This window comes from Rutilus rutilus, assembly GCF_951802725.1.
Source record: "Rutilus rutilus genome assembly, chromosome: 24".
Lineage (NCBI taxonomy): Eukaryota > Metazoa > Chordata > Actinopteri > Cypriniformes > Leuciscidae > Rutilus > Rutilus rutilus.
The window spans coordinates 6307081-6331654 of record NC_140228.1 but is presented as its reverse complement, the minus strand read 5'-3'; the positions used below and the strand labels follow the sequence as shown (position 1 = coordinate 6331654).

Sequence of the window (24574 nt, the reverse complement as noted above, 5' to 3'; positions counted from 1 at the left end):
CGAGTTTGGAACGATAGGAGGGCGAGTAATTAATGACAGAATTTTCATTTTTGGATGAACTATCCCTTTAATGTGATATTTGTTGTCTTATTGGAAAAAATATCTAATTGCTCAACAAGGACATCTAGTGGCTGTTGTGTATATTGCATAAACATATTACAATTCACAAAGTTAGAACAGCATTTTGTGCAAAATTATTTGAAATGAAGGATCAGTTTTAACGAACTGATAGCCCAAATGACATAAAATACCGTAACTTGTGGACACTTGAAGATATTTGTACAACATAATATTTTTATTTAGTACCATGCAAAATAACTGAAAAGTGCAAGGCTGGCAGCAGGGGACACGAATGCTGTTTGTGTTGTGGCATATAACTGCTTGTCTGAAGTAAACAATGAGATCAATGTGACTGCTGAAGTGTGACAGTGGCAAAGAAAAAACATCAATGAAAGAGTCTGGAGATGGTCAAAGCCAAACCAATCTAGTGGACATCTTTACAAGGAATTCATATTCACCAACAAAATCAATCCAAGCATGATAATTATGTTCTAGATCAATATATCTTACACAAAAATATGCTTTTGTAAAAAGGCATGTTGTCGGTCCTTGAACAACATAACAGCACATTCAGTAGTGTCAGATGCTGTCACATGTGTTTGTCTCAAAATGTCTGCATTTCAATGTTTTTTGCAAATTAAATAATAGAGCATGGTAAATATTCCCTTTGGAGTCAAATAATAATTTCCTTTGAATCCAGAGGTACAAAGGTTTGCATGAATCTCATGAAACGGTCATATTTGCCTCTAAAATCCAAAGGATTTTTATTTAAGTTTTTTAAAGAAAGCATAAAAATCACATATATTTTGCATAAAAAACGTCTATATTTTAGAACCAGTAAGGTTTTTTTTGCAATGCAAAAACATTATTTTCATGACGATAAACATGTTAAAGTAGAGATAAACATGTTTTACTGCCAAATTATTGTTGCAAATCAAGAATGTTAAGAAATGTATTATTTAGTATGAAATATGTAATCATATGCCTAAAAATGTAAAGTATATATACATGATGCAAGTATCTGTTACTACTACCTTAAATTTCGGCTGATTTAAATAAAAGCGTTGTATTACACTGAAAATAATATCACGATGTCAGAAATGTAAATGGTCCTAAAAATAGGTTTCATTTTCTTCATGCAAAACACATTACATTTTTATTTTGGGGATTCTAAAGTTAAACGTGACCTGGTGGTGTATTCATGAGATTCATCTGTTTCTGTACTGTTCTTATTCATTAAAATGTATGTCTTTAAAAATGAAGTACACATACCTACCCACCTATTAAAGTAAACTAAGTCTGATCAGCTAAGGCAGTGTATTTGTAAGTCTCAAATTATTCCACTCTCAAAAGAGAAACTGAAGCTACAACAATATCCTAATATTTTATATGCTTTAAAAGACCATCAGGTCAGGGTATTCTGCAGTTAATGTACAGTAAAAGATGTTGTTTGTAAAGATAGCAGCTTCAGTAAAGATTCCACTTCCCCTAACAGATATTTAAATACAGTACAAGTTTTGAACGGATACACACGAAAACAAATCAAACTCGAACACATTAACACCAAGTAACTGAAATAATCTCGTAATCGTTGGATTTATGGCACTGGTGGTGTTGTAGACAGTTCCATTATTTGAAATTTCCAAAGTCAGTTCACAGTATTGTCTTAAAACATTTTGTCGATTCTAAAAATATATTTCTATATTTATAGATTGGGTTGTGTACTTTTCAGAAGAGTTGTATGTCCCAGCTCAGGTCTGGTTGCACAGTGCTTCAGAGTCGCTCCATCTCCCTGTGAGGACAGAAAGAGACAAAGGAAAAGCCTTGGTTTGAACACATCAAACACTGTTGTATTGCATCTGTCACGGCGCTGCTGACGAATACTTACCATTGCTTATTAAACGCAGCTATTCTTGTAAGGTCACCTGGAAAAAAACAGCATTGGGGAAAGTTTAAAACGCACAGAATTGAGCCGAGGCTTTCCGTGCCACGGTAAAATGATCTGAATATCTTGACCTGCATGGAAGGAGCGTTAATATTTCGACCTCATTCGATCGAAACGTTGCAATACATTCAACTTTCATAGGAGCAGAAATAGCAGTGCCGTTTTTTGCACTTTTTTCATTGCGTGCAAAACTTGTACAGATGCGGTTCAAATGAACATCATCTCGGCCCTCAAGAACAGGTGCCGGGGAAGCAGCCTACGGATATATGTTCATTACAATGAAATATCCATTTGCTTTAATGGATTTTTCATTTCTATTTCATCTCATTTCTATAGCAATTAAAAAGAAATCAAATTTGATAAATGATGCAGCGTACTCATGACACACTGTTGGCATATTTCCCAGAATATCCATCCAAAGTTTGATACTTAAAAATGGCTTTGGGGCAGATAACAATATTGATGTGAATACAGAAACATATGGGACATTATTTATTATTTGGGGGGGGGGGGGGGGGGGGGGGGTCTTAAATATAAACCACTTGTTGCATTCATGTATTATTATTTAATTTAATGCAAAATGAATGCTGCCAAATAACACTATCATTCAAATGTTAGGCGTCAGTAAGATTTTAAAAGAAGTCTCTTCTGCTAACAAATGCTGCATTTATTTAATAAAAAATACAGTAAAAATAGTGAAATATTATTACAATTTAAAATAGTCGTTTTCTATTTGAATGTGTTGCAAAATGTAATTTATTCCTGTGATCAAAGCTGAATTTTCAGCATCATTACTCCAGTCTTCAGGGTCACATGATCCTTCAGAAATCATTCTAATTATGATGATTTGCTGCTCAAGAAACATTTCTGATTATTATCAATGATGATTTTTTTTTTTTTTTTTTTGGAAACCGTAACACATTTTCAGTATTCTCTGATCTTATTCTTTTCTGAGACTGGTTGCTGTTTAACAGCATATAGATTATAAATATAAGAGTAAAATGTGACCTGATGACGGTTGGTTCAGTCATTTGGCATGGATGACAATTTGCACATTCCAACATTTCACATGCAAACTTCTCTGCTGATCTAACTGCTGCATTACTGCGTGTGTTCAACTGTCTCACCTGTTCCTGTGTGTGTCTGAGTCGTTCCTCCATCTTCAGGCTTCTGTTCAGCTGCTTTTCCAGATCATGTCCATAGAATTCCCCAGGCTCCATCTTACCCGCTGCCCTATGAGAGCAGAAACACAGTGAGAAACTCCCAGGAGATCTGAACACCACGTGATCACACACTTCAGCAGGTGATTTAGCAACATGTTGTTGTTACCCTGATCTTGAAGCGCTCCGTGCGTGGAGAACGTCTGACGTTGAGAACGTGAGGTCTGTTTCACTCCCAGCCTCTAAACATCATCATAGGCAAAGTTTGAACATCAGTGAATAACTTATGCTATCGTTGGTGGGCATGAGATTGATCAGGCTCATTCAATATTACCTGAGTTAAGTTCTTTCACCAATGAAGACATTGTGTTGGTTATGGAGTCTGCAGCTACCAGGAGATCGTTTCTTAAATTCCTTCTGGAGCCTTCAAAAAAGAAATCAATTTTTGTAATATTAAATATTTATAGTTATATTAATATTAGTATTTATTAGCTGATATTTAATAATAATGTAATATCACTTAATATATTGCATGGTACAGTTTTAATTTATAGGTAAGTGCATTTAACTTAGTTTAAAGCAGTACTTCTCAGCCTTTTTCGACTGAACAACAATATTCAAAGGTCCCATAACCTTTACAATTGGTCATAATTTACTGGGGATAAGATTATTTTTTATGATTGTAAAATGTTATATTCATTTGAATAATATTCATTATTAAAATGGCCATGGACTTTTATGGTTTTATTAACTTGCATGACTTTTCCAGGTCTACGTTTTTAAAGACTTCCTCATTTTTCCCAGATTTTCCAAGATTAAAATGAATTCTCTATTAATTAAAGAAAGAAATATCTTGTTCTAGATGTTTTGGCTTATTTTAATGTTTGTTTGGCCTCATTTTAAATCATTTTGAGGCCTCCTTAGAAGTTTGCTGAGCCCCCCCCGGTTGAGAAACACTGGTTTACAGGAAGATTTGGGGTTCAATATGATCTAGTTAAGCTGTTTACAGGGAATCTAGAAAAGCACTATAACTCCAAAATGATTTAGACAACTTCACAGATCAAATAATAAACATGTTTTTTGCAGCATAATTCATTTAAAACTATGTTTTCAACCTAGGATATTCCTGTAATGTCAATCTGCCGCAGTGTTGCCAAGTTTGCAGAATCGGGCTACTTTTATACCGTTGCTGCGGGTTGTTGCGACACCCTCCTCCCAACCGGGAACTCGCTTTTTACCGGGGAACCTTCCCAGAACTGCCATGACTGGGCGGGTTTTGAATAGCAATTGGGCTGGTTTTGTTACGCAAACCTGGCAACCCTGATCTGCAGTAACTCTTGGTTTTAATGGGCTGAAACCGTTTTCAAATGCAAGAGGAACATGTTGGTTACCCAGAGCGAAAGCCTGCTGCACCTCTCCTCCCAGGCCCATCAGCGAGTCCTGAGGCGTCTGACTGGGTGTGGTATTGCCGGATGTTGATTGGACAGGCATGGGGATGGGTGTGGTATTGCTGGATACTGATTGGATGTTGATCGTGTGGCTGGGGGAGGAGCGAGGGGAGGGACCAGGGCCTTGGTTCTATTGAACAAAAGGAGATTATATGACTGTAAGAAAAAAATCAAAACTGCTTAATCCAGTTTTGTTACTTTGAACTAAAACTGAAACAGTTAAAAACCTTTTGCTTAAGGTTTTATGAAGGTAAATTAAAGACTTTTTAAAGACCAAGTAAATCAAATTTAAGGAATAAATGTAATAATGTCAATATGTTCTCTAAATGTAAATGTCTAGGGAGAAACAATGATTTGTTTTAGCAACACTTTTAGAGTTTGAAAATACAACAGATAAAAAAGTAGCTTGAATCTTTCTGCTTTTAACCACTAGAATATGGAAATAACGTTTACTGTACCTTCTGATCACACTGTTTTTCCTCAGTCTCTATAATGTATAAAGATTCTTAAATCAAGATGCATTTGCTGGAGATGCAAAATGATATAAAGTATGAAGTCTTGTTTTCTGTTCAATTTATCAAAATGAAGTGAGCTTATGATTAAACAAGAACAAATATCTGCCAATGGTCTCAGAAAGTTTTCATCACTCATTGACATACTGTATATTTTTCAAGACTTCACATTTGCATCCAAAATGTATTTAAAGATGGTTTTATATTTGGATTGGAAAACAGGACAAAATTTTGCAGTGCATGCAACATGTAATGCCATGACTATGAATTTAAGACTTTCTGCTCTGATTTAAGACCTTCATTTTAAGGTCTTCATTTTTTAAAACCTTTTAAGACCCGCCGAAACCCTGTTTTTGTTAACTGACATAAAGGTTAAATATTAGATAAAAATACTTAATTTAAAAAAACTAAAACGCAAATTAGAAATGTTACCTTGGCAACTAACTGAAGTATTACAATGACTAAAACTAAAATATAAATAAATGTAAATTAAAGCTGAATAGTTTTTTAATAATAAAACTATTAAAACCTAAAATAAATTCAAATGAAAACTGAAAAAATTTATTAATGATAAATAAATAATTAAAATATTAATATAACAGCATAAATATAATTCTAAAATAACACTGAATTAATCACTGCAACATTAGGTGCCCATAGTGTCTGAATGTGTGTCAAAAACATATCATAAAATACATTCATTTTAAAGTTAATTCTTTGTAAATTAAATAATGATCAGCAACTTATTTCAAATAACAGACATTTTGTAAGAGCAAAAGCAAATGGTTTACTGAGTCAAACGACTGACAAAACCCGTTGTTACAGTGTGTGTTACTGATGGCCAAAATTTTTTGCCAGTTGTTTAGCTAATAATTCATGTCTATAGCACAAACAATAAGGGACTTTGAGTTACATATGAAAGTTTATTATTATTATTATTATTATTATAATAGGGTTAGAAGTTTGTTCAAAATCATACAAAGAAGAATTAGAGTATGTGATCGACATGCTGGAATGTAGTCAGTCTGAATAACAGCAAGCGTTAACTTTGATTTGTGCTATGTGCTAAATGAACAAAAGTAAGTTCCAGATGCCAAAGACACAACCAACACAACACATTTCCTATTATAGTTTAATATTAGGGAGAACAAACGCACAACATACATTTAATCTCAAGTCAGATGAAGTATATTAGTTGCACTTTATTTTACAGTACGTGTACTTACCTAAGAAAGTACTGGCTAATATAAGCTAACTACATGTTATGTTTAGGGGTTGGTTCAGGGTTAGTACCTAGTTACTACCCATTTATTGCAATTACTATAAGTACATAGTATGTATGTACATGGGGGACTGTAAAATAAAGTGCTACCAGTGTATTAATACACAGTTTTGTTACTGGGGCTCTGAGACTTACAGCTCTTTTTAGCTCTTCTTCCTGTAGATGGAGCAGTTCAGCTCATTAACAGGGATTTCTGCATCTCCACATTCTAAATTTAACTTCTTAAAATTGTGCAATCATCATTTGTTTATGTGTGTGTGTGAGAGAGACACTTTTCTACCTTTAACAGAAGCATGAGGTGTTCTAGTTGGACCATAAGTTCTCGACGGCTATCCTGAAGAGCCGACATCCTCTGCTCCAACTCCTCCTTCCTCTGCCTGAGACAAAGAAAACCACAGGGTTATCGATGTAACTTTGACATTAACACAAAATTAATCGTGCAATAATAAACAGCCTGATAGTGTTGATTATTTGCATGTGCTCTCTGTGCTGTTTACCACTACATTCACTAAATACATTATGCAAATTGTGTAAACACACCCCCCAAAAAAATCTGTGCTGAACACAATTTGCATGGTGTAGTGCCATGTAGTGCCTGGTTTAAACACCCAATAACACCAAGTATGATAATTATACTGATAACGATAAAGATATACTTCTAAAAATCGTTCTAAATGTAAAATAATAGCAGAGTCCACACCACAACTATAACAATAATGGTACAGAGAAACAATATACTGTAGTTGGAATCACTTTTTCAAAGCAATTTTTTCCAGTTGATGAATGATTGACAGCCAATCAGAATCCATCCTGCTTTAATGAGCTTGAGCATTTAAAGCGACAGCGCGCTTAAAATAAACAGAACGATATAGTCAGCAGGTGTTGACGCTAATATAGTTATCGGTATCTTTAAAGTTATCGTTCTTGGTGTGAACGGCTTTTATGGGTGGTTTATGAATAAGATACATAACTGTTTAGAGAATTCACCCAAAAACATTTGTAACGGATGCTTTCTACAAATAAAGAAAAGACATTATTTATTTACCATAGTTCGTCCCTGGGAACCATGTTCTTAACTGTGGTATTTGCAGTAGGTTTCAATTATATGTAAAATCGATTTTACATAAATGTAACTATGGTGTTCATTATGAAAATAATAACATAAAAACAAATTTAGAAACCAAAACTGCCCAACAAAATAAGCAGATTCTTTCACTTCCCTAACAGAACATTTAGTATGAATGTAGAACCTTTGCACCAAAATATCGTGTTACTGCAATTAACGTTACTAGAGTAAAACCACAGTAAAGTGTCTAAATTGAAGGACTAGAGCTTATTTAAATATGCATGCTTGACTCAGTTCACCATTCAAATCTGCCTTGGTGATGTCTAGAAACAGGAAGGAGTCTCAGTGTTGCAAATTGCTTTTAAAGTACTCGTTCATGAGAGGAGCCATGATCAGGTTACACTCACTTTCAATGCAGTCTATCTCGTAACCATCAGCATCTGCTGTTCACCACATCCGATCAGGTTTCAGGTCTGATTCACGGCTGTGTGTGTGTGTGTGTGTGTGTGTGTGTGTGCTTACCTGAGCAGTCTCAGTTCAGCCAGTAACATTGGGTTTTGTTGGTTTTTGTCTAATGGAGGATGGGAAGCTTCTTCATGTTGTTGTCTCAGGCGTTGTATCTCTTGCAAAATCTCCCTGAAAATACACAATTTATTAACTTTAAGAATGCAAATTCAGATCACTGTGCAATACCATAATAAACAGTCTCATTCTCACTTGTTCTTGTTCTCTAGCTCTGCGATAAGTTGCCGTTGCTGTTTATTGGTGTCCAGACAGAGAGAGATGTCTGCTGGGACTCTGGCCTTCTGTTAACAATAGTCAGATTATAGTTAAACAGAGTTGTTTACATGAATTTATTTACATATATCCATTATGGTTAATTTCTCTGCCATAAGCTTAATTGCACAAATAATTGCAAGTGTAATTGCAAATATAATGGTTGTTTCCAAACTGGTTTTCCAAACACTACCATTGTCCTTAACATCTTATCGTTATTTTGATTGGCCATCTTACCGCTGCAGCTCCGTCAGCAGCCAATCGGGAGGCGTAACGGGCAATGAGGCAGTGCTCATCATCTTGGTTATTACTGCTCTCTTGGAAACTATCAATCAAGGAAAGGAACAAAGCTCAGTCATCTTTACAATTACTAGTTCAGAATCACAAAAGCATTTACTGCAACATTACTATAGCAATTAGTAGCCTGTGCAAAGTTAGTTTATAATAATTAACTTCGCATACACACATACATATACTGTTTTGCTAAATATTTTTTGTGTTTTCATATTGAAAATCACAAGAAAGTTCTTGCAAAATTTATAAAAATAGGTTTTATAAATCAAAAGAACATATTTTTTAGTGAAATAAGTCACCAATAATACCCTAACGGCAGAATAAAATAGCATTGCCAGCACAATTCAGGATCTAAGCAAAGCATGAAGACCATAGAGCCCCAGTTTCCCCAAAAAAACACTGCAAAGTTAGGAGCAAATGCAAGGATAATCTCCATATTAGACTTCTTTGCTGGGAAAACACAGTCCTAGCTAAGGGTGTTGCGTAATGAGGATATATATTTAAATAATGCGCAATATTCTGTAGCCAAAGGTATAGGTTCCTATGGACTGGAATAATCATGTCCTTGAGCAAATCAGCCTTTTCTTCAGATAGAAAAACACACCTGTTTAAAGACCAGTGGCCAAGACTAAAGTAGATAATTGGTGGATAGATATTTTCTGTTTTTGCATCCCAAATAGATGCACAAATCTCCCCAAAAATAACACATACTGTACTTCTACACAAAATCCACACACACACGCAAAAAAAAAAAAAAGATCCACTTACACGTTCAAAACAATTCATATATTCATCATTAATCAAATTAGAAGTTTACAATTAGGTCAAAAAAAGGACATTTTTGTCTTTTTCAGTTTTGCTTTTCGATCATTTTATCCAAAGTGACATTGCATTCAAGATATGCATTTTATCTTTAACTAGGTACTGCATTTGATCCATAATCTTTATCTAATGTTTGAGATACAGGAATGCTATATAAAGCATTTCAAACGACATAATTGAAATAGTAAAGTATAAATCTATAGATTATAAGTCAATGATTATACGTATAAAATAATATTATTGTGCATTTATACAACTTATATTGCATAGTTTATTGCTAAATAGTCATATATATACTCTATATACATTATTTGAGAGTCCAGGGAGACTTGATTATGTCATTCACTATGCTTCACATGAGTGTGCATTCACTACTGAGCTGTTTTGGCACGAATCCTGTTCCCACGGCACTAGAAGCTTCTGGAATTGGTGGATTATGGATAGTGTAGGATTATGGGTAGTGTAGTTCTTCACTGGGAATTCAGCGATTAATCATGATTTTGGAAATCACACTCTATAGAAGCATATTGCTAGCTCATGGTAGTTCCCTAAAAGTCAATCTCTCTGTGGTGAAAAGGAAGGGCATTTGTACCTCTGGACTGTTGTGCTCTATGGCAGTGAAATGTAATATGATCAACACAGAGTAAAAACACTGCTTAAACACAACAAAAGCCTAGCCAGTTAGCAAGCTGCAAACATAAGACAGAATTGTGGCTAGAACAGTCACCATCCCACATCTGGGATCCTTTCTACAACTCAGGAATTAAATTAGGAACATTTCAAATGTTGAAAGACCTTCAAAATGATAGTTTGACATTAATGATGTATTGAATTCTGCGTATTACCAGATTGACATGGTGACCTAAGCTATAAAAACAGATTAGGAAAGAAAAGTGCCACAGCAACCTCAGCTCACACTGACCATGAACGGTCCTTTCGGAGGAGATTCACATAAAGTCCGATAAGTATGTGCTCGTCAGCGAGCCTATCCGCAATATCGAGGCTGTACTGAACCCTGAAACAACGTTTCAGAAACACAGATGACGTCACAATGACTTTAAGAAGCAACTTTCTGCAGTTGTAATGGTGGAGTCTAAAAAAAACATTCTTATTATTTGAATGTATTAAAATACGGAAACAATGAGGTTCCATTTGTTCACATTAATTAACATGAACTAACAATAAAAAATAAAAAATGCATTTATTTCTTCTAAAACATTTATTAATATTAATGAATCATAACTCATTTTAACATTTACTAATACATTGTTAAATTCAAAAGTTGTACAGTATCTATTAATATTATTTAATGGACGTGAGCTGACATTTAACTAACATCAACAAAAATGAATAAATACTGTAACAAATGTATTGCTCATTGCTAGATAATGTTAGTTACTGCATTAACTAACGTTAACTAAAAGGAACTTATTGTAAAATGTTACCAAAAATGCAAATGAAATAGGGTTGTGTGGGATGGAAGTACAGTCGTGTCAATGTTGACAAAATGTTGAAAATATGCCAATTTTTTCTTGGCTGAACACAAATGACAATCTGATACAAAACAATCCCTCACAGCCTTGTTTTTATTTGCATCTACTTGATAGCCCATTGATAGTCATTACAAGATCTTCATAATCTCTTAGACCAGTTGACGTATAAACATTATTTCAACCAGGCTAACTTACCCTTTCCCTTTTAAAAGATCCGGGGCCGTCCGGGAAAACAGCTGCATTTGCGTTGTCTCATCAAGAGCACTTTTTACCCCCAAAATGAGATATAATAAAACAAATTAATGAGCAACACATGTATACTTAAACAAACATGCGTCAAAAACAGTGTTATTTTAGTATCATTTCAATTAATTGATATACTATTGCATTTTGAACATTTTTGATTTTGAAAAATTTGAAGCTTTTATTTTTATTTTTTCAGTTTTCATTTTAGTTTAAGTCTTAGCAATTTTTTAATGTGCTGGTCATATTTATATATAACTTTAATTTTTATTCATTTCAGTTTTAGTAATTTAGTACTTCAACTTCAACTTATTGGTAACACTTTACAGGTTCCATTTGTTGACATTAGTAAACTACATTAGTTATCATGAGCTAAAAACGAACAATACTTCTACAGCATTTAATAATCTTAGTTAATGTTAATCATTAACAAAGGCTAATAAATGCTGTAAAAAATATATTGCTCATTGTTAGTTTTGTTAATGAATTAACTAATGTTAACAAATGAGACCTTTTTGTAAAGTTTTGCCACTTATTTCAGTTGGATGACAAGGAAACATTTCTAACTTTCATTCAAGTTTAAGTGTACAATATGTATAATTTATTTTATTTCAGATTTATTTCATAAAAAAAATGACTGTTGAAAGTTTGTGCTGTCCAGTATTATACTCACGTTTTGCTGGAGTAAGGGTTTCCTGAGGAAGGCATGGAGTGAGAGAGCATGTATTCATTCCCACTGTTCACAGGTCTGGGAGGCCTGGAGGAATAAAATAAATAAAACTGAGGTGTTGCGACCAAAACGTGCCGTACTGCAGTGCCAAATATCTAGTTATGCCCATCAAATTATTGTGAAATCCTACAACATATGAGGATATGTGTCTCTATATGACTTTACTTACCATGTGTCACTGTTTTTCAGCATAAAAGCGAAAAACACAAGGCAGGAAAATGTTAGCATGCACAATTCATTGTACAGTAATATGCTGGACAATTTTACACTATCCATCCGAGCAAAATGCGAGTTTACGTACACAACATGAGTGAGGTTGAGCGGTTTCTCGGGTGTATCGGAGAACATCGGGTAAGGAGGCTCTCGACTCGAGGCACAACTCAGAGATTTGCTGAGAGCGTCTGACAGCTTCTTTGCAGGAGATTTCTGTAGAGAAATAAAGGACTGTATTGAACCAGAAGAATTAATAGAAGTAAGAATACATATAAATGTTTAATGAAAAGGATTTTCTCTGCTCTTCTTTTTTAAATGTAAATGTTTAATGTAGAAATACATAAGAGACATATCATAAGAGAGATTATTTACATATAGAGGTCTTAAATGTACAGTAACAGATAATACATGTTTAATTCTAGTCAGGGACGGGATGGAAAATGGTCACGTACAAATTATTTACTCACTTCCCAAAAACATTTTGATTTTGTAAATACTGTGTAAAATTATGTTTATTTCATTTCAGCAATTATGTGTACATTTCCCTTGCCATCATTAAAATGATTGTACTGTATGTACACAAGTTCAATAGATTTTTTTTCTTTCCTTTTTTAAGAAATTAATACTTTTATTCAGCAAGGTTGCATTAAATTAAACAAACGTAACAGTAAAGACATTTATAATGTTACAAAGGATTTATATTTCAAATAAATGCTGTTTAAAAATAAAAATAAAAGCAAATCCTGCAAAAACAAATTGTATCACAGTTTCCTCAAAAATATGAAGCAGCACAACTGGTTTCAACACTGATAATAATAATAAATGTTTCTTGAGCAGCAAATCATCATATTAGAATGATTTCTGAAGGATCATGTGACACTGAAGACTGGAGTAATGATGCTGAAAATTCAGCTTTGATCACAGGATATATATAGGCTATTTTTTACATTTTTTTTATTTTTTTTACAATATATTAGAATAGAAAACAAATATTTCACAATATTCCAAAACAAATGTGGCCTTGGCATCAGCAATTGAAAAACCCATATTAGTCAGCTTGACAAAAAGAAAATGTAAATGCTACCAAAGAAGTGAATTCATTGTGCAGAGTCAGATTTAGACTGGTGTCATGACATTTGGTATAAAGGAATAAAGTGATTTGACTGTTTGGATGACGGGACTCAGGCCGTCACTGACACTTACTCACAGTCACGCTCCCACAAGGCCGTTCACCTACCCATGACATGTACTCCTTCATCTGGTGCTGGTTGCTATGGCTGCCCGAAGCATGGCCCCTCCAGAAACACTCTTGGCAAAGTTGGTAATTATCACATTGTTGGCACCGGTAGCGGAATCCCATCATGCTCTGGCCGTGGCAGTAGGAGCACTCCACAGGATGGAAGACTAGAGAGGAGAGGGGCAAAGTAAAGTCCGCACTACTAATCAAGTGCAGTCACAATATTTGTCATTCATTTAAGTTATAAAATATATATATGTTTTTTTTATTATTATTTTATTTTTTTTTTTTAATATGGACATAGCAATAACATTGGACGAACCAGATGCATTGTGTAAAGTGTTATAGCACATGTGCTAATTTTCAACACCTGTCCATAGGGGGCTTTTACAACAGTTAAAATCACATTGTTAAACAAAACAAAACACATTTTACACATGGGAACAACTTTGCCCCAATTTTAGCCACTGTTTGAGCTCTCTAGTAAAGATTTTAATATTGTTCTGCAATTTGAGTCCAGTGGGGAGAGAGTTCCACAGTATAGCCCCTCTGAAGGAGAAGCTAGACTGTCCAAAAGATTTCTTAAATTTTGGGAGCACACAATCCCCACTAACTGAGGCTCTGGTGGAAGGTCTAAGAGAGCCCTGACGCCTCTCCATGAGGCCAGAGAACAGTGGTGACACACAGTTGTTCAAACAAACATGTAAATGTTTTGCTGCAAAAAAACGAAGAATGACGCACCGTTTTCAACATTTGCCAGCCGATGCATCAGCGGTAACCAAACCAGACACTGAGGAGGAGGATCCGACATGAATGTGTCAAGAAACACATTGAGCGAGACCTTTTTCTGTGGAAGGCCAGCGGTTAGTAAACAAATGAGTCAATAAACACCATGTACATATTGTGAAAAACAATGTTTTTTTTTATTTTTTAAAGAAATTGTGAATGGTGCTTGCCCACGCAAAACTTGCTGGTGGTTGCAAGGATGCTGTTATGCATTTGCTAGATAAATCTTTTGCTAGCTAAATCTAGCTTACTTTAAAAATGTGTTTTATTGTCCGCCATGCAATACAACATACCATTCAAGGGTTTGTGTTTTTTAAAAGCTTTTTGAAAGAAGCCTCGTCTCCTCACTTAGATTGCATTTATTTGATCAGAAATACAGTAAAAACAGTAATATTGTCATATAATATTAAAACTTTAAAAAGGCTGCTTTCTATTTGAATATATTTTAAAATTATATATATTTTTGTGATGCAAAGCTGAATTTTCAGCATCATTACAGTCTTCAGTGACAAATGATCCTTTAGAAATCATTATAATATGCTGATTTGCTGGTCAAGAAACATTTATTATTAATATAAATGCTGAAAACAGATGTGCTGCTGCTTAATATTTTTGTGGAAACCATGATAATATTTTATTAGGATTCTTTGATGAATACAAAGCTCAAAAGAACAGCATTTACAACATTATAAATGTCTTTACTATCACTTTTAGCCATCCTTGCTGAATAATGAATGATAGTGTCTGATTTCTGATTTCTTAAATAAGTAATAGCACGCCTTGAATGTATCATATCATAGGCGCACGTTTATGCATGGTTATATTTATATATACTGTATGTGTGTGTGTGTGTGTGTGTGTGTGTGTATATTCACAAACCTCTTGTGGAAAGCAGCTTCTCGTGGACTGCTCAGTGTACCCAAAAGATGGTCCCTCAAACACCGTCATGGGCAGTTTCAGCACCTCCCTTAGGAACTGGTCAAACTGCGAGTACATCATTATACCGTTTGGGTCCGATATCTGTGAAAATACATCTTGAGGAAAAAAGACAAGCATCAGGAGTGATCAATTTCATTTTTTAAAAGCAACTATCATCATTTAGATCCAGGTAGATTTTAATAACTCAAAGCGTGATGCAGGCAGGAAACAATTTTCCTTATTTAATGTATAGAAATGTTTAGTTCTTCATCTAAATATCAGCATATACTGTACACTACCCTAAAAAAGTTAGGGTTTTAAAAAAGAAATGTATACTTTTCTTCAGCAAGGATGCATTAAATTAATAAAAAGTGACAAATTTATTTAAAAAAAATCTGTTCTTTTGAACTTTCGGTAACACTTTAGTTTAGGGTCCAATTCTAACTATTAACTAGTTGCTTATTATCATGCATATTGCTAGGGTATTGGCTGTTTATTAGTACTTATAAAGCACGAATTAATGTGTTTTATTAATTAATTATTCAGCATGACCATATTCTATATCCCTAATCCTACCCAACACTTAAACATAACAACTACCTTCCTAACTATTAATAAGCAGTAATTAGGAGTTTATTGAGACTAAAGTCATTGTTAAAAGAGAGAACTGGACCCTAATCAAAACTGTGACCAAACTTTGTATTCATCAAAGAATTTTATAAACAGCTTTCAACATTGATAATAATAAGAAATGTATCTTGAGCAGCAAATCAGCATATTAGAATGATTTCTGAAGGCTTCTTTAAAAAACATTAAAAAAAATATTAAGGATCCTAAACTTCTAAACGTTAGTGTAACGTTTCATTACTAGGAATGAATCACCAGAAACGAGGCGAAAAGTTTTAACTACACTTCCAACTATACTGACATGGTCATGAGAGGCGAATATGCCTTTCAGATATGACTTTCAAGTAACGACAGCTGCTCTGACCTTTAAAATGATGATAGAATGATTAATTCTGTCCATTCACTTAAGCGTCCATTAATCAGCATCAAACCATTGAACACTCATCAGTTCAAAGGCAAAGCCAAAGTGAAACTTACATCTTAGTTTATCCAAAATCTTCCCTCCACAGAGTGCAGCCAGGGCCATCTTCACCACAAAAACAGAGATCTTTCCCACACCTTCCCTAGAAAAGACACAATCGTCATCTAACACATTTAGGCCTGGTTTCACAGACAAGGCTTAAGTCTAGTCCCAGACTACAATGCATGTTTGAGCTGTTACGCAAGTTGCACTGGCATACCTAAAAATAAGTCAGTGTCATTGTTTAGTCTCAAGATGCACACCAGTGATGTTTTTTTTTCTAAGGCATGTTTATAAAAAACTACTTAAATGTCCTAATTAAACTAAGACCTAATCCTGGCTTAATCTAAACCAGGTCTCAGACGGTCACATATAGCAAAGTAAGTTACGTATAAAGCAATTCTAGTCAGATCAAGTGAAGACAATGAAGTGTCATGTACTTCAAATAAATTGTATTCTTTCTACACTTAAATTAATGTCATACTAGACAGATTTAAGGCAACTCTGCGGATGATTCAGTCAGGGTTTCTTACGGGTCGTAGGCCGCTAGCAGGAAGTTGAGGAGGAACGAGATAGACTGGTCTACATTGATCTGGTGGGTTGTGGGCAAGCGCTTGTTCAGCTGGTAAAAGATGGTGGACAGTATTGCTTGCAAATTTGACACTGAGAACTCTGTGTTGAGGTCCATGGAGTTGAGTCTGTTTTCCCGGAACACCTCGATAATATTCCAGATATCCACCAAATGCACTGCAAGAAGCAAAGAACAAATGGCAATATCTGGAATTGGATCATTTCCAAAGACTGAAGCTACTGTGAACACTAAATAAAGTTGCAATCAGAATGTCTGTGTAAAAAACGCTTTTTAAAGTTATATTACAGTCAAATCTTTTGCAGTAAACACCCTCAAACTTACAATTGCACCTCTTCTGAATGAATCTCAGCTTGCATGCTGTCCTATATGTGGACAATCTGATGGAGTCCAGATCTAGTGCACCTGTGAGATGAACACATCACATTTACTGAACGTACAGTACATGGCAGACCATACAGTTTAAATCAGCCTAAGATGTCTTAGCCGGTTTAAGACGGTCTCTAGCTGGTCTTTCAACCTAGTCAAACTGGTGTTTAGGTGGCTTTGGTAGGTGGTCAACAGTCCAAAACCTGTCTAAAACCAGCAAAACACACTAGACTAGACAACATAGCTTGGCTAGGTTGGAAGAACAACTTACCTAACCACTTTAGGCTGGTTAAGATGGGCTTTTTTTTTCTTTTTGTTAGCATGTCTAGTCTAGACTATCAATAAAAACGTTGGGGTTGGTAATATTTTTTTAATGTTTTTGAAAGAAGTCTCTTCTGCTCACCATGACTGTATTTATTTAATTAAAAAAATACAGTTAAAATTGTGAAATATTATTACAATTTAAAATAGCTATTTTCTATTTGAATATGTTGCAAAATATAATTTATTCATGTGATCAAAGCTGAATTTTCAGCATCATTACGCAGTATCACATGATCCTTCAGAAATCATTCTAATATGATGCTGATTTGCTGCTCAAGAAACATTTATTATTATGATCAATGTTAAAAACAATGTTTCATATTCTTGTGGAAACTAGTGTTGTCACGATACAAAAATTATTGTTTCGATACCGATACCAAGTCAAGAATTGCGATTTCGATACTTTTTCGATACTTTTCCTGAAAAGGGAGAAACACTCTCAAATATCATTGCTGTGCTTTATTTTAAAACCGGGACAACATTCTAATCATATAACACACTAATAAATGAACAGCAGATATATTAAACATTTGAACAAAATATGAAATATCAAAATATCAAAAATAAATTAGAGCAATGATATTCAAGGTAAAACATTTATTAATTTAGCAGCATTATCTCATTTATCATAAGAAACATAACAGTTACCGGTAATAACTTTATCTTGATTCTGAACTTTGAATAAAAATATGAACAGCGATTATATTAAACTGTTTAATATTGGTAACATACGATAAGCCTCATTGGTGATATATTTGACATATGGAGAGAGTTGTGGAAGGCCTATACTTCATGTTAAACATAAATATATAGCAGCAAAGACAACGTCGGCAGTGTTGACGGCAAAATAGGCTACAGAATATTTCGTTCTGTATTGAGAGGTGCCGTATTTGAAAATCGATAATATTGTTTTAAATTACATTTATATCTGCATTTATGTCAAAACCTGAGACTTTCAAACATCAAAATGTCATTTATTAATATGTATTCGTGTCAAAATGACATAGAAACATCTTTTCCTATTCTATTTTGCCTGGAAACGCTTCCAACACGTTTGCGTGTCGCGTGAAAAATAGGCGTCGGTTCTATTTCATGCATGCACGCGTCACGCAGGCAGTGTGCTAGCTCTTAAGTAACCTGTTAACATGGGAGCCGAAATAAAAACGGACACGCCACGCAGCTGAGACGCTCACGCCACGCATCCAGTGTGTCGCCGGCCTTACAAATCTGGAACGCGGTCATTCTTAGAAGTATCGATACTAATAAATTTAGGAATCGTGACGGTTTTAATTTCCGAGAATCGCGATACTTTTGAAGTATCGGTGCACCGGGCAACACTAGTGGAAACGGTGATATATTTTTTCATGATTCCTTGATTAATAAAGCATTTATTTAAAAAATAAATATTTTGTAAAATTATGTAAAAATATGAATCCTTTCTAATCTAATTTCTTTAAAAAAAATCTTACTGACCCCAAACTTTTGAACAGAAGTGTATTTCCTATTATCAGCATGTTAGCTTGAGTATGTTTTAATGAGTTAAATACATACGCATTTCAGCAAACAGTAGTCTTCTGTCTGCCATGGTGCTTCTGTTGCGGCCTGACTCTTCAATCATTCTGCGAAACATCACACATACAGAAAACAAAAGGACAATGTGACAGGCGTCCCACAGCTGTGAAGGCAAACTGGGCTGAAAATAGACCTTTTGAGGAATTAACAATTATTATGGGTAAAAAAACATTTATAATGTATTACAACACTCTCCATAGTTTTGAGCTCTATCAAAAATCCACTGCAAATTTAATAAGACTAATAAACAAAAAAAAACACAACTCAAGATACTGAAGTGCTACATAAATGTCAGATCTGCCTAATTCGACTTGCTTCAGACAAGTTACAGATGAATTTGCAAGAAAATAGCGAGTTTGATCGGACCCACAACCTTTGACGTCAACAACAATAGATATGGAAAGCATTTTCTCCTCCTTTTTAAAAGTTGATAAGACTATTTACTTTGCTATCCTAACTATACACAATTATTGCTAATTGCATTTCATCATTTGTACTGTATTTAGCATTGTGTTTCCCTGCTGTCTGCAACCCTACCAGAATAGACCTGTGACCCACTACTGACATGTTCCTTGGTGTAATTCATGTGTTTATCTCCCTTGCTTCTTATAGAGACATTTTGTCATGATTCACATTGTAACAGAGGTTTTGGACTCCACTTGTGACCTTGATTAAAAATAACATTTACAAGATCACTGCCTTGTGATGTTCAGTACAATACCATCTTCTTTTACTGCGAGCAAACAACAGCTGTATCGCATGGAAGAAACTATTTAAAAGATAATTGCAATTTTATATCTCACAATTCTGACTTTTTTTCTAAAAAATAAAGTCAAATTCTAAGGAAAAAAAGACTGACTTTTTTCTCAGAATTGCGAGATATAAACTCGAAATTGTGAGTTATAAAGTCAGAATTGCGAAATTTAAACACGCTTGCGAGTTATAAAAAGTCAGAATTGCAAGATTTAAACAAAATTGCGAGTTATAAAGTCAGAATTGCGAGATTTAAACTTACAATTGCGAGTTATAGTCAGAATTAGACATTTTTATTTACAATTGCGAGTTATAAAGTCAGAAGTGTGAGATTTAAACTTACAATTGCGAGTTGTAAAGTCAGAATTCTAAATTTTAATTTACAATTGCGAGTTATAAAGTCAGAATTGCAAGATTTAAACTCAAAATTGTGAGTTATAAAGTCAGAATTGCGAGATTTAAACTTACAATTGCGAGTTGTAAAGTCAGAATTGCAAGATTTAAACTCAAAATTGCGAGTTATAAAGTACGAATTGCGAGATTTAAACTTACAATTGCGAGTTATAGTCAGAATTAGAAATTTTTATTTACAATTGCGAGTTATAAAGTCAGAAGTGTGAGATTTAAACTTACAATTGCGAGTTATAAAGTAAGAATTGCAAGATTTAAACTCAAAATTGCGAGTTATTAAGTCAGAATTGCGAGATTTAAACTTACAATTGCGAGTTGTAAAGTCAGAATTGCAAGATTTAAACTCACAATTGAGAGTTAGTCAGAATTAGACATTTTTATTTACAATTGCGAGTTATAAAGTCAGAAGTGTGAGATTTAAACTTACAATTGCGAGTTGTAAAGTCAGAATTAGAAATTTTAATTTACAATTGCGAGTTATAAAGTCAGAATTGCAAGATTTAAACTCAAAATTGCGAGTTATAAAGTCAGAAGTGTGAGATTTAAACTTACAATTGCGAGTTGTAAAGTCAGAATTGCAAGATTTAAACTCACAATTGAGAGTTATAGTCAGAATTAGACATTTTAATTTACATTTGCGAGTTATAAAGTCAGAATTGCGAGATTTAAATTTACAATTGCGAGTTATAAAGCCAGAACTGCGAGATTTGAATTTACAATTGAGAGTTATAAACTCCGAATTGCGAGATTTAAACTTACAATTACGAGTTATAAAGTCAGAATTGCGTGTTTATACAGTAAACTAGCAATTTGACTTATTTTCTCAGAATTGTGAGATATAAACTATGTCTTAGATTGGTTCGTACCATCATTACCTTAAATGCCATGCATTAAAAATGCTTTAATTAATACTATGAAAAAACTTTAAAATCAGGTTTTCCCTTCTCTTTAAAACAGCACCTGGATTAAACCATAAGAGGAAACATGAGGTTGATCTACTAGAGAAGTTAAACTCCATCCTTCACAAAGCTTTTAATGCTCAATTAACTTTAAGGAATGTTCAATCACAATCCCAGAGATCCAAGAGTTCAGAACAACACGGGGACAAAGCACTACACATCCAGCCATCGCTATCAAATTCACCTGCAGATGTGAAAAATACCCAGAATGCACTGCAAAAAAATCCATCCATCAGTAATGTGACACTTATCTACCCTATTGAACTCACATCAGAGATAAACAAGCTGCCACAGCGTAATTAAGTGTAATTTAGTGTTTTGGTACACTGTTTCAACACTGCATCTATCACGTTAAACCAAATGGAAACGATATAAACAAACCGTTGCTATAAAAACAACAAACACGCATGACAATTCAAACCAGATACCCTTCAGACAGCACCATAATCCTCCTCTTGCTTATTTATGAGTGACCAATACAAGTCCAAAAGGTTTTAATAATGCTCTCCGTCAGGTCGAAGCACAACAAAAGCGGCCCTTCGAGTTCTTGGCAGCCGACTGAAATAAGAGCCCGTCAGGATCCAGCATGTGTTGCCTCTCTATCTTTAACCTCCAATGAGAGAGACTCACATTCTTGTTGGACTAGCTCTGGTTGCAAGTTTGTACCGTCCCCTGACCCTCCACTGGGAGGCCTGGTCCTGTAAGAAGGGCCTGTGTGGAGTTGTTTGCAGTTTAAAGACTCTGTGTGAAATTATTAGGCAAAATGATGAGGCTACGCAAGAACGGCTTGCTAGAGAGGACTGTAATTCAAGCCCTCTAATGGGACATTTCTAGAGAGATCCCATATTTCACAGAGTCACTCTTCTAATATTTCTCGCTCTCTCCCTTTCTCCTTTTATTGTGGCTCTGGGATCTCCAGGTCTATAAATATCCTTTTGGACAGTCGGTGGCATCCAGGCATTTTGAGGCCGACTCCATTTTTTGTCACTCTCTGTGGGTGATTTATTTAGTATGGCAGGTTGAATGAACAACATGAAATTGTGCTTTTTGATGTTGTTCGCCCTTGAAGTCGGTTGGCGTATAATACGTCCAGATCTGACCTGGAGGACAAAGTCATGTTCTACATGAAGCAGCTGTTCGGAGTGTCTTCACAGAGTAATTAGCACTAGATTACTTGCATTAGGCCGTCTGTGGGAGGAACTGATAGCAGCTAATGTTGCTGCATTTTTCCAAAACTACATAATGCCTCTATTTGAGAAACGACATTGCTACAGTACATGTCCCATATGAAACTGACATCAATGCAGGCTAAAATGGAATATTTTTGGCCGAGCAGTGTATATATATATATATATATATACACACACAAACTTTGGATTTAAACTGGCAAATGCTTAAGAGTCCATGATTGGATCATTATTGCAGTGATTATTATATTTCTATCATGTTATATGTTTGGCAAGAGTTCTTCTAACCCTAATTGATGGAGTGTGTAGCTTTTCATTTCTTAAACAACCATGTAGGAAGACACATCATGGCCATATTCCAGGATGACAATGTCAAGATTCATCAGGCTCAGATTGTGAAAGAATGGTCGGGACCTCTGAGTCCAGACCTTAAATTCATTGAAAGTCTTTGGGATGTGCTGGAGGAGACTTTACAGAGTGCTGGACTCTTGCATTGACAATACAAGATCTTGAGCAAAAATTGATGGAAATAACATCACAACATTTATTTCCATCAAGAGGTGCATCAATTTTTGCATTGGCAATGCAAGAGTCAAGCGCTCTGTAAAGTCTCCTCAATTTAAATCCAAACAGCGCCCATTTTTCTTTGGGCGGACAGTGCATATATTTATGTAAAATTTGGTACTGTCTTGAGTTGCTTGAAGTCCTAAAATCAATGTCAATTGACCAGTGGTCACCACAGTCAATGTCACAGAATTTTGAGATTATTATGCGTTATCTAAAACACATAAAGCTGCAAATTTGATTCCATGAGAACTCTATCCGCAGCAAAGTGACCCATTACTCAACCTAACTGATTTTTCCACCAATCAGACACAGTAACTGCCTGTGTGCTACTCTGATTGTCATGGTACCACCATGAAGCAGCACAGCACTCTGGGTAAAGTCTCACAGCCCTTTCAGACTGTGATTTACATGTAGCTGTTTACAGGAAAGTCTTTCTAATGTTGTCGATGCTGTCTTCTTCTCATTCATCTCCAATTGTCTTAACCACATGAATAGATGAGTTCATGCAACGGTGCACTGCAAAAACAACATCTATTTAATACAGCACAGCAAATAAAGAAATACCTTTTATGAAAGCAAATTAACTTTATGTGCATGTAGGACCTACTATTATCTATTTTCCAAACATCTTAGTATTCAATTTCCACTTAAAGTACAGAAAATACAAATACAATGCCAACAATGTATAGGCCATTTGTAAGATGAAATTTTATGAAAAAAAAGAAAAAAACAGTAGCTTAACCAACATACACTATATCAAATTCTCAACCAAATGTAAACAATTGTATGAGCGTATCATGCATGCAATAATAAGCCGCATTTATAAATACTTATATTACCGAAAATAAACAGAGTTAGACATCATAGCTCTGGGATTGAAGCCAGAGCTTGATTTAGGACATAACGTTCCAGATACACACTATTAATATCATACTTGCAGAATCTGCATTATGCCTGTTAGTAGTGGACTGTGGAGCATTCACAATGAAGCTCTATGAGAGGCGTCTGGTTCTCTGTGCACTTGCTACTCACCAAACGCCTGTCATCGCCAAAACGGGTTTCAGTTCTGTTCCTCTGCGTTCAGTGAAGACCATCTGCGGTGAAACGATGCACTTTATCGACGAAGATTTCAGCGTATAAATAAAAAAGTGTGTTTTCATTCGCATTAGACTCGGCAGAGAGAGCCGCGGTTCTCAGACCTCCTCTCTCTCTCTCTCTCTATCTCTCTCTCTCTCTCTCTCTGCTGCTCATTTGCTTTGATGTGACGTAATGCGCCTCTCGCGATGACGTAATGCGGAATCTCTCCACTGAACAGCCATCGGTGCTCTGCAGAAATGTTAAAACATATTACTAAAAATTAAAGTTGTTTTTTTCTTATTGTATAATATAGCAGATTATAGATTTTAATAATATAGAAAAAAAATGGCTTGGCCAAAATGTTATGAGCAAGTAATTTGTGGGACAAATGTTTTATGTTTTACAAATATATGTATTGTAATATAATATATTTGAATTTTAAAGACGAAAAATGATAAAAGTTATGATTTATTACCACAACGAGCGTTTGCTGTTGTTTGCTTTAAGTTATTAGGGCCCAAGCCCTGAAAGGGCGAAGGCCCTATTGTTTTCGGTAGGATTATTATTATTAGGGCCCAAGCCCTGAAAGGGCGCAGAGCCCTATTGTTTTCGTTAGGATTATTATTATTATTATTATTATTATTATTATTATTATTATTGTTGTTCAAGGGTTCGGGGGCTTTTGGGGCCTTT

At 34.8% G+C, this 24574-nt stretch overlaps 1 protein-coding gene across 7 annotated transcripts; it reads right to left on the bottom strand.

Annotated features, from left to right (window-relative positions):
* Nucleotides 1-272: 272 nt before the first annotated feature.
* Nucleotides 273-24067, bottom strand: dtna (dystrobrevin, alpha). Of its 7 annotated transcripts, none has more exons than XM_084399120.1 (23): nucleotides 23837-24067; nucleotides 18907-18974; nucleotides 16987-17067; nucleotides 16607-16820; nucleotides 16091-16176; nucleotides 14948-15102; nucleotides 14024-14129; nucleotides 13283-13449; nucleotides 12134-12258; nucleotides 11776-11859; nucleotides 11055-11123; nucleotides 10289-10381; nucleotides 8488-8575; nucleotides 8191-8279; nucleotides 7996-8109; nucleotides 6688-6784; nucleotides 6543-6563; nucleotides 4557-4743; nucleotides 3500-3589; nucleotides 3335-3407; nucleotides 3133-3238; nucleotides 1949-1985; nucleotides 282-1852 (listed from the first exon to the last, which is right to left on the bottom strand). In XM_084399120.1, the coding sequence occupies exons 2-22, from the start codon at nucleotides 18971-18973 to the stop codon at nucleotides 1968-1970; spliced, it is 2130 nt and encodes a 709-aa protein (XP_084255246.1). In that variant the 5' UTR covers nucleotide 18974; nucleotides 23837-24067; the 3' UTR covers nucleotides 282-1852; nucleotides 1949-1967. The 7 variants fall into 7 exon arrangements, with proteins under 7 accessions (XP_084255247.1, XP_084255250.1, XP_084255249.1 ...); XM_084399118.1 differs by lacking the exon at nucleotides 23837-24067 and adding an exon at nucleotides 21479-21563; XM_084399119.1 differs by lacking the exon at nucleotides 23837-24067 and adding an exon at nucleotides 21479-21563 and having other exon boundaries at nucleotides 8191-8276.
* Between the last annotated feature and the right edge of the window lie 507 nt (nucleotides 24068-24574).

Coding starts and splice junctions, on each gene's coding strand:
- dtna (XM_084399118.1), bottom strand. Junction 17,068..18,906: donor ACTACTGTTTGCTGAAATGC/GTATGTATTTAA, acceptor TTCATCTCACAG/GTGCACTAGATCTGGACTCC. Junction 3,590..4,556: donor GCAGCAGGCTTTCGCTCTGG/GTAACCAACATG, acceptor TCTTTTTTGAAG/GCTCCAGAAGGAATTTAAGA.